General features: G+C 43.5%; 1 protein-coding gene across 2 annotated transcripts in view; it reads right to left on the bottom strand.

Moving 5' to 3' along the window:
• The window catches only part of MARCO (macrophage receptor with collagenous structure), a 36,564-nt gene extending 19,949 nt beyond the window's left edge, over positions 1-16,615 (bottom strand). The window contains exons 1-4 of one of the 2 annotated variants that reach the window (XM_045559325.1): positions 16,467-16,615; positions 2,533-2,634; positions 1,149-1,376; positions 533-577 (exon numbers count right to left, since the gene is read on the bottom strand). In XM_045559325.1, coding sequence (XP_045415281.1) covers positions 533-577; positions 1,149-1,376; positions 2,533-2,634; positions 16,467-16,566 — 475 coding nt within the window. In that variant the 5' untranslated portion in view covers positions 16,567-16,615. Of the gene's footprint in view, positions 1-532; positions 578-1,148; positions 1,377-2,532; positions 2,635-16,461 lie in introns of both variants that reach the window. The other variant, XM_045559326.1, reaches the window with a different exon arrangement.
• Between the last annotated feature and the right edge of the window lie 416 nt (positions 16,616-17,031).

The raw sequence follows: 17,031 nt of genomic DNA, 5'->3' as shown, positions 1-17,031 counted from the left end.
CAGGGTTAGGCTACAGCCTAAAAATGGAAACAAATCCTTTCCCAGCAACAATGATGGGCTGTGGATCATTGCCTCTGATGCCCCAGCAGCCCTCCGCAGCCTTCTCATTCCCAGGTACAGACAAAGAAACTGAGGCTCAGCAAAGTAAGGGGACCTTTGCAAGGGCACAGAGTTAGTCCGTGATGGCGGCAGATGTGCCAGACTCTAGAGTCCCTGCTGCACCAAGGAGCCTGGCATCCCCTGGAGAGCAGGCTGGGCTCCCAGCGCAGAGGGGGAAGTTGGAACCACACCCGCCAGTCCCACCCAGGCTGAGGCGCCATCTGGCTGCCACTGCCCCTGGGGGCTGCCATCCAGCCCCGCCCTCCCTGCCAGAGCCTCTCAGCCCACCTGGGGGCTCACATCTAGCAGGCCCTCCCTCTCCCGCAGACTCTCAGGTGTCCAGACCCTGGAGCAGGTCTTTGTGTCCAGCCCGTGGCGGTGACTCTGAGAAAACCTGCCGTGTATCCCTTGCACACACCCAGCCCCTACTCACCGGCCTCTCCCTTGATTCCTGGTGGGCCCTGGGGTCCCCGGGGACCTGGAAGGGAAAGGTGAAGCCAGGGTGAAGCCTGGATAAGAAGGAGAAAAAATTACAGACCCAGGGGACAGAGGCCAGTACCTGTCCCCCCTACAGTCCCCACACTGTCTGGACTAGTTTGGTGCCCTCAATTGCTCTCTCCTCTCCATGGGCCGGTGGGAGCCGGCTGCAGGGGAGTAGTCCTGGGAACTGCCCGAGGCTCTGTGTCTTACCCTCCCTCCTAGGCGGACTGAATCCATCTGGGGACTTTGTGACTCAGACGTGGCCTTAGGCTGGTTGCTCTAGTCCTGGCTGTTGGAGGTGACTCTTTGCCTGGGCAGGGCCCTTGGTTCCTGCCCTCACCATCACCCCTCCCAAGGCCCTGTCTGCAGCCTCCCATGGGGGCTGTAACTTTGTGCCCACCCACATGACTCTTGCCCACTGCCTTGTCCCCCAGAGTCTCAGAGCAGGCCAGCGTTCTGGAAATTCCCCTTGCCACGGAAGGGAATTCAAGTCTCATCCCATGAACAAACAGCTCCTCCCTCCTTGTCCTCTTCTGAGGGGTCCCAAGCCAGAGAGAAGGAGGCCAAACCTGGATTCCGAGTGAAGTTGTCTACCCGCTGCAGCAGGTGTGCCTGGCTGACTTGGACCTGGGAGAGCTGGGCCTGAAGGACTTGCAGCCCCGATGCACCTGGAGGCAGGTGTGCTACCGGGTGCACTGACTGCAGCAAGGAAAAGGACGGGCTGTCCTCAGTGGCCAGCGTTCCGTTGTGAAAGTACATCTCCTCCAGGGCCCGGAGCCGCTCCTGCAGGTTCAGAACTGGACCCCGCCCCCGCAGCATTCTTTTAGGGACCCCATTAAAGCCTGAGGCATTTGAGCAGATCCCTGACTTTCTTTTTCTCATTTTTTTTGAGGCAGGGTCTCCCTCTATCACCTAGGCCAGAGTGCAGTGGCATCATCATAGGTCACTGCAACCTCAGACTCCTGGACTCAAGCAATTCTCCTGCCTCAGCCTCCTGAGTAGCTGGGACTACAGGCATGAGCCAGGATGCCCAGCTAATTTTTTTTTCCTATTTTTTTTTTTTTTTGGTAGAGACGGGGTCTCACTCTTGCTCAGGCTGTTCTCGAACTCCTGACCTCAAGTGATCCTCCTGCCTCGGCCTCCCAGAGTGCTAGGATTACAGGCATGAGCTATTGCACCCAGCCTTCCCTGACATTCTTGTGTCATGTGTGCATAACTTCCATGGGTCCTGAATTTATGGACACAGATTCCACACTTGATCTTAGCCAAAAGGCCGAGAAGCAATTGTGAACACAAATTCCATGTGCCACCAGGACTGAATGTGAACACAGAGCTTTTTCTACATCTTGACATGTATACTCCATACTCACACATGACATTACACGTCCATAGAACATTCCTGCATGGCCCAAGGGTGTGCCCACTGCATCCACAGTCTCCAACCTTAATGCAGTGTAGACCTTCCCTCATACTTGGGACTAACATGCTAGTCTGACCTAAATATGTACAAGCAGCATTCATGTGTGGCCTTAATATGTATATGACGTGTATTTATGACAACTGTGGTTGCAACATTCTTGAGTGACTTCAGTGTCTGCTGCTGGAATTGCTTCATGACTTTGTTAGACTGGGAATACATCAAAAGTAAATTCATGTTCAGATGAACACTTGGATCAACAAAGCCCCTTCCCACTCAGAGGCTGAGAGTCCTTGATGTCAGATGCCTGTGGCATTCCCCGTGTGAAATAATCACCTCTTCACTGCTTTAGACACACTCAGACTCACAAGCAAGTTCTCAATCTCTCTCTCTCTCTCTCTCTCTCTCTCGCACACTTATACACAGCACACGCTCCCCTCTTCGCTCCCCCATCACTGTGGCTGCTATGGGCTGAGGACTGTCTCCCAGCAGGCGGGCCGCAGCAGCCCCGGGGCACAGGACCAAGCCTCCCTTACCTCGAACCACCAGCAGCCCGGCGCCCGCGGTGAGCAGAATCAGGTAGATGACCACCATAGCTACGGAGAGGTTCGCCGCATTTCTCTTCCTGGGCTTTGGATCTGAAACAAGCCAGGCAGAAGGTGCCGCTGCCGAGGGCACGAGCAGGGAGGCCCAGCCTGGGCCAGACCCCCTCTGTGTGAGCAAGAGCTCCCTGGGAGGCCGTGTGGGAAAGACACTAGGGGTTCAAGATCCCCCGATCTTCCCCTGATCCTCCTTCTTGCCACAGAGCAAGAAGTGCCACCGTTGGTCACTCATTTGTGTAGCCAGGCAACCAAACACCCATGCCGTAGCATATACCAACAGCTGGAAGGGGTATTGGGTCAGCTATTCTCTGCTGAAGCCCCAGCAAGCTGCCTGGCCCATGTTGGGTTCTCAATCCAGGTTTACGGAATGAAATAATGAATTGATGTGTTTAAGTTTCAAAACTCTGGGAGGAGGAGGACTGTTCCCATTTTACAAACAAGGAGTAAGGCCTAGAGAAGTTGAATAACTCATGAGCTTATAAGATACAGATCTGGAATTCATGTCCAGGCCTTTTTTTCTTTTTCTTTAGATTTTTAAGTTAAAAAGTAAAACATGCCTGATACATAGTTTAGGGTTTTAACGATCTTCCCTTGACCTCCTGCAGCCCTAGCCCTGTGAGGTGAGCTGTATTAGCATTCTGGGCAAATGTTCTTCCTCCCATCTGCCTGTCTGCAGATTCGCACAAACCCGTAGACTCGGAGACAGAATTGGTTTTTTTATTTTAATCTTATACAAATGATATCATGGTACATATAATACTGCTCACTGCTTTTTGCAATGAATGATTTTCATTAACATTCTCCAGTTTTCTTTGTAGAGAGAGATTAGCTGCCTAATATTCTGTAGAGGCAAAACCACAGTTCACACAAATATTTCCCTTTTGGTGAGCTGTTTCTAGCTTGGGGGATTACAGAGGAGGCTGTAATAAACCTTTCCTGGAGGTCCTGGCTCCGGGCTTACATCAGCTGTCACCCCGTTTGTCTAGGGGTATCCAAGGGAGAGCCCCCTCTGCAGAAGGCCTGCAGTTCCAACGCTCACATTAATTGAGTAGCTCTTCTGCACCAGGCGTTTGCCACCATCACCTCTGAGCTTCGCAGCAACCCTGCAAGGTAGGTGTGGGCATTGCCCTCTACAGATGAGAGCGCTAGGGCTCAGAGAGGTGGCCATGACACGGCAGGCATGCGGCCCCAGGCCTGTCTAACTCCAAGGCCTGAGGTTGCCTCATTAGTCTATGCTGACCATTGCCCCTGGGACAAATGCAGTTGAAACAGGCCCCAAGGACAGATCTGAAGGGGAAAGAGATTTTAATCGAGCAGCCCAGGGGAGGCGTGGGGGTGAGAGCACCATTTTCACTTCTTGATAGCCGATGGTGGATTTTCAGATGACTGTTCTGATAGATGCATTCAAACCTCAGGTCTTTTTCCCATCACCCTGGGGACCTGTGTCATCCTGCTGGTTTTCCTTCCTGCCATCTGCAGAACGGTAATCACTGCTCCAGCACTGCCCCAATGCACAGTGGTTGGGCATAGCTCAGCACCCAGAGGAGTGGTTTTGTCGGTGTATTGGTATTTTAGCTAGTGTCCCTGGTTATGTTCAGCCTAGTATGAGGTGTCCCCGCTCCTTCTTTGCACCCACAGGACCGAAGCTCACACAGCAGTCCGAGAGAGATCCCCAACACACAACCTGGCCGAGATATTCCCCTGCCTTCAGCCCTTTAGTGGGTGCTCACTGCCCTTGGGCAAACAACTCCCTCCTGGCACCTCGAGCCCCCCCAGCCAGCTCTCCCAGGGCTGCACTTCCACAGCACACCTCCACACGGGTCCACAGTGGCCAGGCCTAATGGCACGTGCTTATGCCCTTCTGACTTGGGGCAATGTATGTCCTCTGAACACAGGTCCCTCCCTCCTCCCTTCCCATGTGACTAATTCTCACTCATCCTTTGGGAGTTGGGGAGTGCAGTAGAGCCTTTCCTGCTTCAGGATGACTTCTCTGGCTCCCCTGGGCAGGGTGAACCCCCTCTGCTTCCCCACATCACTCTGTGTTTCTCTCTGCCATGGCACGGATCACCCTGGATTGTGTCTGTTTATGTCTCAGTCTCCCCAGATGGCCTGGAGGCTTCTCGAGCTATATTCCAGCAGCAACATAGTGTCTGGCACATGATGTGTGCTGGGAAGATGATTGAACAGGTGAATAAATGAATGAGTGCCTGCGGAGGTTTGCCTGAATATGTGCAGAGGTGAACACTTCAGTTTGGAAATGTGGGAAGAGCATCAGGAATGCAACTCAGAGCCTTGGGTGTCCATGCAACCGTCATGGTGAGGATGGGTAACACACAAGGGAAGCCTCACATGTAACACAAGGTGGTGGATGGCAAATACAACCTCACGGACAGCGCTAAATTTGATGAAACATAACATGTGATGGGAATGGAAAGGTAAATTGTGTGTCAGAGACACAGATATTAGGGAGGTTGGAGGCGAGGGTGAGAGTAAGCATGGAAAACATGGACATTATAAAAACCAGATGGCAGGAGCATGGTTGAAGGCATCTGAGTAAAAATAAAGTGAGGAAAAACGAGATACAGTAGTACTGAGGGAGTAGTTCATGGATGTCCACCCAGGCCCCGAATGGCTTTTAAATTCAGAGCTACCACCTGGCATAGAGGCAATGTAGTTTAGAAACCGGGAGCTTCCAAGCTGTGGGCATATCTAACTCACTCCGTACAACGTGGAGAGTTTGATGAAGCCTTTGCTCGCTACACTGATCACTGCATCTCTCAGAGGGGAGAAGAAACTGCAAAGGACTATCTATTCTGGATTAGGTTTGGCCAGTGAGGAAGAGCTGCTTGAGAGGAGAAAATGAAAACAGCCTCTGGTAAACAAGAGCCGGCTTCCCTGAGTAAACTGTGGTCACTCTGGGCAAAGATTTTAGGGAAGCAGATTTTAGAAATCTGACAGCTCTATTGTCTGATTCACAATGAAAACATGGCTCTAGAGGGAAGTAAAAATGATGTTTCAATTCCATAAAACATTCCAGTGAAGAAAACAAAAGGCTGCACACAAACGCTGGCCTTCCAAGGTTTGCCATCTTCCAGTGGCATAAGGTGGCCCTGGTAGGTGTCCCCTCCCCTGCCACAACACCAGTGGAGATCAAGCAGGAGTCCCCTGTACCCCAGCACTGGGCTTCCTGGTGAGCAGACTCAGAGAAGTGGCGTGTGCCCCGTGGGCCTGAGGTACCCCACTCCCCACCTGGTGCACTGGGCGGCGTAGCAAAGTGTCCCTTTCCATGCAGGCAGCACCAGCAGGAGGCAGCGAGAACACTAACAGTACCAGGGGAACAAAGCAGTCCAGAGTAGCATGGTCAGGGCTTCAAAAACTAAATTGCCATTGGAACCACAGCCCACAAAAGTAGACCAGAGCCTACGTAATAAACCCAAACAATATGACCCTCTACTAAAATAGAGGGTTTAAGTAGGATCCAGGGTCTCCTAACATACTATAGCAAATGTTCAGTAAACAATGGAAAATCACCTGTCATACCAAAAAGAGAGAAAATCACAACTTGAATGAGAAGAGACAATCAACAAATGCCGGCACTGAGATGACACAGATATTGGAATTATTCAACAAGAATTTTAAAGCAGCTATGACAAAAATGCTTTCATGAGCAATTACAGGTATACTTGAAATGATTTAAAAAATTTAAAAAAATCTCACCAAAGAAGTAGTAGATATAAAAAAAGAAAACCAAAATGGAAACTATAAAACATCATTAAAAAAACCTCATGGCCAGGCATGGTTATAATCCTAGCTTATAATCCTCATGCTTATAATCCTAGCACTTTGGGAGGCTGAGCAAGATGTCAGGAGTTTGAGACCAGCCTGAACAAGAATGAGACCCCCATCTCTACAAAAAAAAAAAAAAAAAACAGACAAATCAGCCAGGCGTGGTGGTGTGTGCCTGTAGTCCCAGCTACTTCGAGAGGCTGAGGCAGGAGGTTGGCTTGAGCCCTAGAGTTTGAGCTGTAATGATGCCACTGCACTCTAGCCCAGGCGACAGAGTAGGACTCTGTCTCCAAAAACAAAACAAAACAAAACAAAACAAAACAACTCTCTAGATGAACGGAATAGTGTAATAAATGTGACAGAGGATAGAATCAGTAAGCTCAATAATAGAACAATTATAATAGAACAATAATAGAAATTATCCAATCTGAAAAATGGAGAAATTCAGCAAAAAAAAAAAAAACCAAAGAAACAAAATGAACAGAGCCTCAGAGACCTGTGGGCCAATAACAAAATATCTCGCATTCATATCACTGAAGCTTCAGAAAGAATGTGAGGCAAAGAAAAATTTTTAAAAAATGGCTAAAAATTTCCCAAATTTTGTGAAAGACATGGACACAGATTAAAGAAGCTGAGTAAATCTCAAACATGATAAACCCAAAGAAATCCATACTAAGACACATCATAGTTAAAAGTCTAAAAAAATCTAAAGACAGAGAAAATTAAAAATATAAATAAAAATTAAAAATCTTGAAAGCAGCCAGAGAAAAATGACACATTACCTATAAAGAAATACCGATTTGAACAGCAGCAGATTTCTCATCTGAAACCATGGAGACAAGATGTAAGTGGCACAACATATTTTGTGTGCTGAAAGAAAATAATTGTCAACCATGAATTTTATTGCCAATGAAAATATCCTTCTGGCACAAGTAAGAAATAAAGACATTCTCAGATGAAGGAAAATGAAGAGAATTTATTGCTGGCAGACCTAACTTTAAAGAATGATTAAAGGAAGTCCCCCAAACAGAAAGGAAATGATGATAAAAGAAGACCTAGAATTTCAAAAAGGAAAGACAATAATAGAATGGGCAAAAATAGCAATATGTATTAGACTATTATGAGTTTTTAAAATCACATTTGATTTTTAAAACAAAAATTATAATATGTTCTGATGTGATGTTCGGTGTATGTAGAAAATGCTTAAGATGATTATATTTTAAAAGTAGAGAAGGTTAAAGGACATAAATGGAAGTAAGTTACTACACTTGACTTGAAGCGGTAAAATGTGGATAGTAGTAGACTGTGATAAGTTCTGTCTGTATATTGCAGTACTCAGGGAACAATTTAAAAAACTGTTCGAAGTGATGTGCTCAAAAACACGATAAACAAATCAAAATGAAATTCTAAAAAATGTTCAAATAATCCATAAGAAGGTAAGAAAAGAGAAGTAGATGAAAAGGAAACACAGGGGAAAAAAACAGAAAACACACAATAAGATGGCAGATTTAAGACCTAACATACCAATAATTACTTTAAATGTAAATGGTGTAAATATACCAACCAGAGGACAGATATTGTCAAACTATATTAAATGACATGATCCAACCATATGCTACCTACAAGAAATAAAACAATAGAAATTCAACATACATGATGCAAAAAATGATATAACTGAAAGGAGAAATAGATAAATCCACAATTATAATTGGGAACTTTAACAACTTACTCTGAGCAATTGATAGAACATCAACAAAGGTATAGAAGAACTAAACACCATTAACCAGCAGGATCTAATGAACACTTATGGATACTATGTGCAAAAACAGCAGAATGCACATTCTTGTCAAGTACCCATGTAACATTCACCAACACAGAGCATATCCTGGGTCATAAAACAAACTTCAACAAAATGTGAAAGAAAATAATTGTCAGAGAACAGAATATGCTTGTTGACAATTATGCAATAAAAATAAGAGTCAATAACAGACAGATAACAGGAAGAGCTCCAAACACTCGGAAATTTTTTAAAAGTACTTCTAGCCAGGTGTGGTGGCTCACGCCTGTAATCCTAGCACTCTGGGAGACCGAGGCGGGAGGATTGCTTGAGCTCGGGAGTTCGAGACCAGCCTGAGCAAGAGCGAGATCCCATCTCTACTAAAAATGGAAAGAAATTATCTGGACAACTAAAAATATATAGAAAAATTATCCAGGCATGGTGGCACATGCCTGTAGTCCCAGCTACTCCGGAGGCTGAGGCAGAAGGATTGCTTGAGCCCAGGAGTTTGAGGTTGCTGTGAGCTAGGCTGACACCACGGCACTTTAGCCAGGGTGACAGAGTCAGACTGTCTCAAAAAAAAAAAAAAAAAAAAAAGTACTTCTAAATAATGCATGGGTCATTTACAAAGTCTCAAAAAATTAAAAAAAAAGAATTAAATGAAAATTTAAAATTCAACATATCAAAAATTATGATATATAACTAAAGCAGCACTGAGAAGAAAATTTATAGCACTAATAGGTTATACTAAAGATTTTTTATAAAAGGCCTGAAATCAGCAAATTAAGTCTCTACTGCAAGAAAGTAGAAAAGAAGAACAAAATAAATCCCAATCAGCCAGCCAGGAAAAAGGAAATGATAAAGATAAGAACAGAAAATAATAAAATTTAAAATAGGAAGACAAGAGAAAACTCAATGAAACGAGAAGCTAGTTCTTTGAACAAAATCAGTAAAATTGATAAACTTCTAGGAAGACTGAGAAAGATAAAAAAGAAAGAGGACACAAATCCCCAACATCAGGAATGAAACAGGGGATATGACAACAGATCCTGCAGCCATTAAAAAGAAAATAAAAAAGTACTATTACTAACTTTACGCTCACAATTTAAAGAAAATGGGCCAGTTTCTGAAAAGCCATAAGCTACCAAAACTCAACCAAGATGAAATAGATAATTTGAATATCTATAACCATTAAATAAATTTAACTTTCAATTTAAAAGCTCCCAAAAAAAAAGAAATACCCAGGCATGGGTGGTTTTACCAGACTATCCTAATAAACATTTAAAGAAGAATTAGCACCAATTTTACACAATGTCTTATAGAATATAGAAAAGGAAGAAACACTTTCCAACTCATTTTATGAGGTCAGAATTATCCTAATACGAAGATCAAAGGTAGCACAAAAATGAAAAAAAGAAAGAAAGAAAGAAAGAAAGCTAAAGACCTAAAGACCAATATCTCTCATGAACTTTTTGACACAAAAGTCTTCAGCAATAAAAAATGGGTAAATCACATCAAGCAATGTAACAAAAAGAATTACATGCCATGACCATGTGGGATTTATTCTAGGTATGCAGGGATGGCTTAATATTTGAAAATCAATCAATACAATCTACCAGATCAACAAGCTAAAGAAGAAAGATTATATATATAATTATATTATAATTGTATATACAAATTATATATAAAAATATATAATGCAAAAAAAGCACTTGGAAAAATCCAATTCATAGTAAAGCTCTCATAATTATAATTCATAATTATAACTCTTAATAAATAATAAACTCACAGTAAAAACTCTTAGTGAACTAGAAATAAAGAAGAACTTTCTCAACTTAAGAAAATCATCTACAAAATATCTAAAGCTAACGCCACATTTAATGGTAAAAGATAGAATGTTTTTCCCTTAAGATTGGAAACAAGACAAGAATATTTGTTCTTGCCTTCTTATTCAACATAGTACTGGAAAGTTCTAGCCAGTGCAGTAAAGCAAGAGAAAAAAATAAAAGGCATACAGATTGAAAAAGAAGAAATAAAAATGTTCTTATTTGCAGAGGACTTGACAATCTACATAGAAAATCCCAAAGACAGCTGGGTGCAGTGGCTCACACCTGTAATCCTAGCAGTCTGGGAGGCAAAGCCAGAGGATTTCTTGAGCTCAGGAGTTCGAGACCAACCTGAGCAAGAATGAGACCCCATCTCTACTAAAAATAGAAAAATTATTAATAGCTGGGAGTTGTGGCACATGCCTGTACCAGCTACTCAGGAGGCTGAGGCAGAATGATGCTTGAGCCCAGGAGTTGGAGGTTGCTGTGAGCTACAATCACACTACTGCACTCTACGCAGGGAGACAGAGAGAGACTCTGTCTCAACAACAACAACAAAAAGAAATCGAAGAATCTAAAAATCTCCTAGAACTAATAAGTGAGTTCACCAAAGTTGCAGAATACAAGATCAACACATACAAATAAATCACATTTCTAAACACTAACAACATATAAATGGAAACCAAAATTAAAAACATAATATCATTCACAGTCACTCCTAAGAACATGGGATATTTAGATATAAATCTAACAAAACATGAACAGAATTTGTATAATGACAATTGCAAAAATTCAATTAAAAAAAATCAAAGACCTAAATTAATGGAGAAACATTCTGTGTTTGGGGATTGTAAACCTGAATATAGTAAAGAAATCAATTCTCTCTACATTTATCTGTAGATGTAACACAGTTCTTACCAAAATCCCAACAAGGAGGTTTGGAGGTATATTAAAATTTATATGGAAAGGCAAAGAGCCTAGAATAGCATCTTGAAAAGAAGAATAAAATATGGGGAATAAGTCTACCTGATAAGAAGGCTTACAGTATAGCTACAGTAGTCAAGACAGTGTGATACTGGTGGAGGGATGGTTGCATAGATCAATGGGACAGAACGGAGAGCACAGAAATAGACCCACACTGATTTTCCCAACTGATTTTTGACAAAGGTGTAAATGCAATTCAATGAGAGAAGAATAGCCTTTTCAACAAATGGTGCTGGAGCAACTGGACATCCATGGGCAACAAAACAAAACAAAAACCTTGGCTTATACCTTATATGAAAATCAATTTAAAATGGATCATAGACTTAATTGTAAAATGTAAAACTGTAAAAATTTTAGAGTAAGACATAGGATAAAATCTTCAGTACTTAGGGCTAAGTGTAGAGTTCTTAAACTTGACACCAAAGCATAAATCCATAAAAGGAAAAATTAAGTTGGACGTCATCAGAATAAAAAACTTTTTCTCTGCAAAAGACCCTGTTATAATATAAAAACACAAATTACAGACTGGGAGAGAATATTTGCAAACCACCTGTCTGGCAAAGGACTTGTATCTAGAACATACAAAGAACTCTCAAAACTAAACAGTGAAAAACCAAATGATCCAATTAAAACATAGGCAAAAGACAAGAAGAACTATTTCAAGGAAGACAGTATACAAGGGGCAAAAAAGCGCAGGAAAAGATATTCAACATTATTAGCCATTAGGAAAATGTAAGGTAAATCCACAGTGAGCTATCACTACACACCTATGAGAATGGCTAAAATTAAAAATAGTGATAAGGCCAAATGCTGGCAAGATTGTGGAGAAACTGGATCAGTTATACATTGCTGGTAGAAATGTAAAAATGGTACAGTCATACAGGAAAATACATCAGCTGCTTCTTGTGAAACCAAACACACACTTAGAATCCAGCAATTGCACTTTTGGGCGTTTATCCCAGAGAAATGAAAACTTGTACAAAAACTTTTACATAAACGGTCATAGAGGCTTTATTTGTAATCACCCTAAAACTGAAAACAACGCAAATGTCTTTCAATGGGTGAATGGATAAAAACAATCTGTGGCATATTCATAGCATGGAATGCTACTCATCAATAAGAAAAATCAACTGTGGATATACAAAGCAACTTGGATGGGCCTCAAGGGAATCACACTATGCTATGTGAAAAAAAGTTACATACTGTGAAATTCCTTTATTCAGCATTCCTGAAAGAGCACAGTGATAGAGACGGGGAACTGATTAGTGGTTGAGATGAGTTATCGCTGGGCAGGGGGGAAGGGTGTATGGTGCTATTTAGCATAGAACTATAGTCATAAACTCAAGTGAGTGCGTGGAAACTAAAAGTAAGCACCAATGTCAATTTCCTGGTTGTGGTATTGTACTAGCTATGCAAAATGTTACCACTGGAGAAAGTGGCAAAAGGTCAGAAAGACCTTCCTGTACATATTTTGCAACTTTCTGTGAATCTATTTAAAAAAAAAAAAAACCTCTACGGTAAAACCAGATGTTTAAAAATGTTGAAAAATATTGGCATGATGTTTAAAAATGTTGAGAAATATTGGCATGACAAGGAACGAAGTCAGAACGCCCGCGTGATGTGACAGCAGGCAGGTCAACAAGACTGAACGTGAATGGCTTGAGGGTCAAGGTCAGTTACAGGTCTCTTCAGATGACCTTTACAGCAGGAAGGTGGAACAGTTAGGCTCACCACCGAGGGCCAATGCTGACTGTTAGCTAAAACAAACAACAACAAAAGCCTTAACTTCCCTAGTTGTATTTTGTTTGGGGTCACCTTCAGACTGAAATTGGTGGGGAAGAAATACCATGAAGAAAGATGCAAAGCCTGAAATAGCTGCGAAGCGGGGGTAAGAGGGTCCCCACAGATTCCATCCCACTGACTACGGACCGCAGGCCCCGCGGTAACAGAAGTCCTCCTTGAGAAACCAGACAAGCCAGAAACGTGCCTGGAAGTCTCAAGCCAGAGGAATGTTGCTGATTTGCAAACATGTAGAAACAATCACATCCTAGAAACATATTGCCCATATCTTTTGCACTTTTGTGCAAATTCTGTCATTCAAGCTCAAAGGCGCCACCGTTGAGGTGGAAGAGGACGAACAGCAGCTCTTGAGGAAAGACCTGGGATTTTGCTGGACGCTGAGTGAAACAGGAGCCAACGGTAAGTCGAGTCCCTTCAGGAAAATAAAGCAATCATTGTGGTGATCGTTTCACAAAGTGTATGTGTATTAAATCATCACATGTACACTGCAAATATACACAATTCTTATTTGTTAATCAAACCTCTAAAAAACTGAGGGGAAAAAGGAAGAAAAGAAAGCGTGCCTGATTCCAGTGCAGATACGGGAATAAGGGTGGCTTGCCAGTAGCGAGTGAAGCCGGCTGCGGGTACGGTGTGAGGGAGCAGTCACCAGAGCGAAGGAGGCAACGTACATTTTGTAGAATGTCCTGTGAAATTTAAACTCATCACCATTTTTTAGATTAATTTTAGGAAAAAAAATTGTTATGTTCCAAAAGTTTCTCAAGGTCACTTCTAAAAATTTCTGCAGCGTATGGTTAAAACATTCCTAATCTGGTACCCTAGGGTAGTTAAAAAAATAGCTTTAGGCCGGGCACGGTGGCTCACGCCTGTAATCCTAGCCCTCTGGGAGGCCGAGGCGGGTGGATCGCTCGAGGTCAGGAGTTTGAGACCAGCCTGAGCAAGAGCGAGACCCCGTCTCTACTAAAAATAGAAATAAAAATTATCTGGCCAACTAAAAATATTTATAGAAAAAATTAGCCGGGCATAGTGGTGCATGCCTGTAGTCCCAGCTACTCGGGAGGCTGAGGCAGGAGGATCCCTTAAGCCCGGGAGTTTGAGGTTGCTGTGAGCTAGGCAGACGCCACGGCACTCACTCTAGCCTGGGCAACAAAGTGAGACTCTGTCCCAAAAAAAAAAAAAAAAATAGCTTTAGTATTTTATCATCAGAGAAAGGCAGCATTTTATATTTCAATACTAGCAACAATAGAGAAAAATAAATGAGAAAAATCACATTACAGATGTTATTCAGCAGTGTTTTTGGTGAACTATATGTGGAAAGTTTAACATAGTGTTTTTTCAAAAAAGAACAAAACTATATATGGCCCAAACAAATAAATACATTTTTGGCAGACAAAAAAAAAGAAATGCAGATGCCTGGAACCATTCAGCGCTGAAGCAAGTCGTATGCATGACAGTGAGCCCTGAGGGGTCACCAGGTCATAGAGCCTCACAGGGACAACCCTTCATCATGGCACTCCTCCAGAAAGTTCCGTATGTTCCATAATCTTTGTACAAAAGGGCAGAACATTGTGAATGCATTTAGGAAAATGTCCCATCCAAATTCGAGTGATTTTGTTTTGCTGGTTAGATTTTTAGTTCGTGGCACCCACAACCCAAGCCAGAAGTCTGAAGTCACCTGTGACTCTTGCACCTCCCTCACCTGCCCTGTCCTGTCATCACAGTCCTCTTCATCTGACATCTAGGGTTTTTCCAGAGCATTCCCTCTTTTCCTGCCTTCCAACCACTGCCCCTCATCACCTCTTGCTGCCAGGCTCCTCTCTGCCTCAGCCACCCTCTCCAGCGCGCCTGCACCTGAACAGTGAGTGGCCTCCCCTGCACACCAGTGTCCCTCAGCCCCGAGGCGGCCCCTTCCAGGTTCCCCACGGCCCTCAGGGTGGGGCTCAGTTTCTTTCCAGCCTCAATCCCCACTGAGCTTCCCTTCCCAGTTTTGGCCCACTGGTACAGAGCTATTTGTCTTTCTCAGAGTATTTTTTATGACTATGATATAAACATGTGGCTCCCTCCCCAAGCCTCAGGCACTATCTCTTTTCTCTAACGAACCCCCGTTCTTCTTTAAACTTTAGAAGAGGTGTCAGTTCTGACCCCCAGGGCCCCACACCAGGTTAGAGCCTTCCATCATGGCTGAGGAAATCTCAGTCACAACGGGGGATGAACGTATAGAAATGGGCAGTTTACGGACAGGCTCATGCTGGCATCCTCCTGCCACCACCAGGAGTGTGGGCTCCTCGAGGCCAGAGGCCATGTTTAGTCAGGTCGGTTTCCTCGGTAAGGAGCGCAGAGCCCAGCAGGTGGTAGGTGCTTGATCAGCTGACTTTGCTTCAACATTTTCAGTATCTTAAAATGTCATGTATCCAGAATGCTGCATTCTGAGAAGTTCTGAATAGGCAATGATTATTAATAGTCATTTGTACACGTGGCTTTCTCTGTTACTACACTGTAAATTCCTAAAGGCAGAGCCCCAGACACTTCATCTTTGTACCTGTAAATTCCAGCCAAGGACCTGCACAGAAAGATGCTGGATGACAGGGACACTCAGGGCAGGGGACAGAGCTGCCATTGTTCCTGCATAGACAACTTCCAGAAAAGTCTGGGAATGGGAATGACTAACCATCTTGTAAGATCATTCCAAGAGAATATTCTAGGATAAGGAATCAAAGATGGCCTGTCAAAGGCCGGGCACGGTGGCTCATGCCTCTAATCCTAGCACTCTGCCAACAGCAGAGGCAGGCGGATATCTAGAGCTCAGGAGTTTGAGACCAGCCTGAGCAAGAGCAAGACCCCTGTCTCTACAAAAAATAGACAAATTAGCCAGGCCTGGTGGCACATACCTGTAGTGCCAGCCACTGGGGAGGCTGAGGCAGGAGGATCTCTTGAGCCAAAAGTTTGAGGTTGCTGTGAGCTATGATGATGCCACTGTACTTTGACTGGGGAGACAGAGCAAGACTCTGTCTCAAAAGAAAAACAAACAAACAAAAACAAAGATTGCCTATGGAAGACAAGTCCACTCATGACTTTGCTACAAATTCTAGAAGATTTGAAAAAATGCATCACCTGTGTAACACTGAGCAAGAAATTAAAGATAGCAAGGTTGACTGAATTTTCAAAGCCTGAGTTTAATCTACGACAAACCAATTATGAAGCTATGAACATACCCTAGCCAACATGAGATGGGGAAAGTGTTCCCCAATCAGCACATTGGTGACAGCAGAAGTCCCTTAAAGAGTTTCAAAAGAGTTGTGTTAAAAAATATGTGACACTTGGCTTTAGTTTTGTGGTGCTTTTTCAATGCCCGTATTTTGTATTATCATTTCATCATGCAACCTGTGTGTCAGAATGACACTTATTTTTTTTTAAAAGGCAGCATTTAATAAGCATTGGCATTTATCCAAGGGAAAATATTTAAATATGATTTAAAGGAATTGTGGAGCTAAAGATATGCTAAAAATACAGTATCTATTATTAGCATTCCAGAAATTCCAAATTGAAGCATTCCAGACACATACTAGTGAGGGTTAGGTGCAAAATGCAGCAATAGAGCAAAGCTAGACTTCCTATTGACTTTTCTATTCTTATATCTCACCAGCAGAAGGACCACATCCCTGGGCCATTCTGTTATTTGGGGAATAGTACCTTACCACTGATTTCAAAGCTCTCCATCGCAGTTTGGTCAAAAGCTGCTGGTCCTTGGGCACAGCTCAAAAACTCTTCCTCCTTGAGAGTTTCCTTATTTTCCATTGCCAAGCTTTATAGATGGCCCAAGTCCTGGAGTCAGCAGAAACACTCCCCTCAGGATCCTGCCCACTGAATCACTGCAACTAGTTGTAGACCTCACAGCACTTCCCTTTGGCTGTCATTTCTGAATTTGCAAAATGTTTCCTGACACATCAGGATTGGATATTTCTCAAAAACGGGCTATTCACATGTGGAGCTCCTGCTTAGTGCAGCTGCTTGTTAAGGTGGGTCGGGGCAGCTTTGAGGCACAAGTTATGGGTTCCTGAAACCACCCCCCTTGCTCCTAGGCCCCTGAAAGCCAAGAGCAGTTGACTCTAGGGAGGATGTTTCTCTCCTCACCCTCTAACTGTCCAAGCCCTGCCATTGTCCCAGACCCAGCTCGCTGTCCCAGGATCTCTCCGCCCACCGAGATCTTCCTCCTCCTGCCTGCTTACACCCTTGGAGTTCATCCTTGCTATTCTAGGTGTG

Source organism: Lemur catta, chromosome 8 (genome assembly GCF_020740605.2).
Source record: "Lemur catta isolate mLemCat1 chromosome 8, mLemCat1.pri, whole genome shotgun sequence".
Classification (NCBI taxonomy): domain Eukaryota; kingdom Metazoa; phylum Chordata; class Mammalia; order Primates; family Lemuridae; genus Lemur; species Lemur catta.
This window is presented reverse-complemented; position numbering and strand designations above follow the sequence as displayed.